At 40.9% G+C, this 1599-nt stretch overlaps 1 protein-coding gene across 1 annotated transcript; it reads right to left on the minus strand.

The window, feature by feature from the left end:
- Positions 1–514: 514 nt before the first annotated feature.
- On the minus strand, positions 515–1306 carry LOC106305594 (probable C-terminal domain small phosphatase). Its single transcript, XM_013741949.1, has one exon. It carries the CDS (start codon positions 1304–1306, stop codon positions 515–517), a length of 792 nt encoding a protein of 263 aa, XP_013597403.1.
- Positions 1307–1599: the final 293 nt, after the last annotated feature.

Below are 1599 nucleotides of genomic sequence, written 5' to 3' on the forward strand. Positions count from 1 at the left end.
CACTGAAATGTCTCAAGCACATTAAGTTAATATTCTCAGCGTTTCACTTGATCCGAGTCCTTCTCTTGCGGTCAATACTTGGGTCATTGCTCTTATTTTCTTTGAATCTATCCACCAAAAATAGATGTTTCAAACCCAGTTAAGGCACTAGCAAGACTACTTTCTTACAGTAGTATTTCTTGTTCTTGTAACTCAATATCTGACGTTGAAGTTTGAGTCTGTGGGGGCATAGCCCCTTAAGATCATACTGCATCAGATCAATCTCTTTACACTTAAGGTGTTTATATCATTTCTTGTCATTAATAATCGGATAGTCCAAAACTCTTTTTTTTCTTCCTTGGTTTATAATAATATACACTTTCCACTCACATTTATAATTGTAGAAACGCTGAAAAAGGACTCTTCCTTTTTCAACGCAAAGAAATACTAATAGGAAAAGAAAATCAACAAAAAGAAAGAAATCATCCAAAAACAAAACTGAAATCAGAACATGCAAATAAAAGCCAGATGTGCATCAAATCAGTCTGTTGGATAGAAGTCCTGATGCTGCATCCCTTAAATCTTCGTACTGATAACAACCATCAAAAAACTCTGCAAGCTTCATCAGTTCTTGATCTTCCATGTCATCCACGAAAGGCTTAATGTGAACTCCATTATCCGGCTGCAACGAGTAGGAGTAAGGGTTATCATCAACTAGCAAAACACTCCCGAAGTCTGTCCTCGCCACCAGAGATAAGTCTTTAGCATATCTCCCGTTCATTTCTGTGCATGAGTCTCGATATAACCTCTGTGAGATCACGCGGTTCTTGTCAAGTTTATCCAAAACCTGTGAAGCATATTCCGGCAGCCCGGCTGTGAAAACCGCCACTCGGTAGTTCTTACCGATCCTTTCAAGAAACTCGGTAACTCCTGGTCGTTTCACCACAAACATCGGTATAACCGTTCCTTGCATCTTTATCCTCACCATGAAATCGACGTTAACTCGGGCTGGTGGTTCCATCGATGAGTGCACCAATGTTTCATCAAGATCAAGAACGATGGTTCTTTTCATGTCGTTACGTTTTCTCTGATGATGCTCGTGTTTCTCGAGCTTTTTGTAGCCTTGTTTCTTGGTGACTAGACGGCAAGGAGTTGTGGTAGCTGTGGTGGAAGGACGAAAAAACCTGGAAATGCAACGCAGGAGGCGGTTGTGGAATGTGAAGATAGACGTGTTGAGGGATGTGAATATTGAGCCAGCTGCAGCCAAACATTTGGTCCTTCCATGTGATCTCGGGGTCGGTGTCGCAAGAAATCCATGGCACGCCATTACCCTTGAAAACCAGAGTTAGAACAAGTGAGAATGGTTCAGGGTTCTTCAAGCAGCTGGCTCAGATGGAAACTTGGAGAACTGGTTGATTTGTATATAAAGCTTGAAAGGTTCTAACTTCCATGCCATTGGCCTTGGAACTGACAGGCACTTGATTTGGTATAGTTTAGTTTATTCAGGTTGTGATTAGAGGCTCTTACAGTTATTTTTAGCAAAATAACAGTTTTGTTTCCTTATGTGGGTTCTCTCAATGGACAGCAATATGTAAACGCGAAAACCGAATGTTAAGGAAA

The sequence above is a fragment of the Brassica oleracea genome, chromosome C7 (assembly GCF_000695525.1).
Source record: "Brassica oleracea var. oleracea cultivar TO1000 chromosome C7, BOL, whole genome shotgun sequence".
NCBI lineage: Eukaryota > Viridiplantae > Streptophyta > Magnoliopsida > Brassicales > Brassicaceae > Brassica > Brassica oleracea.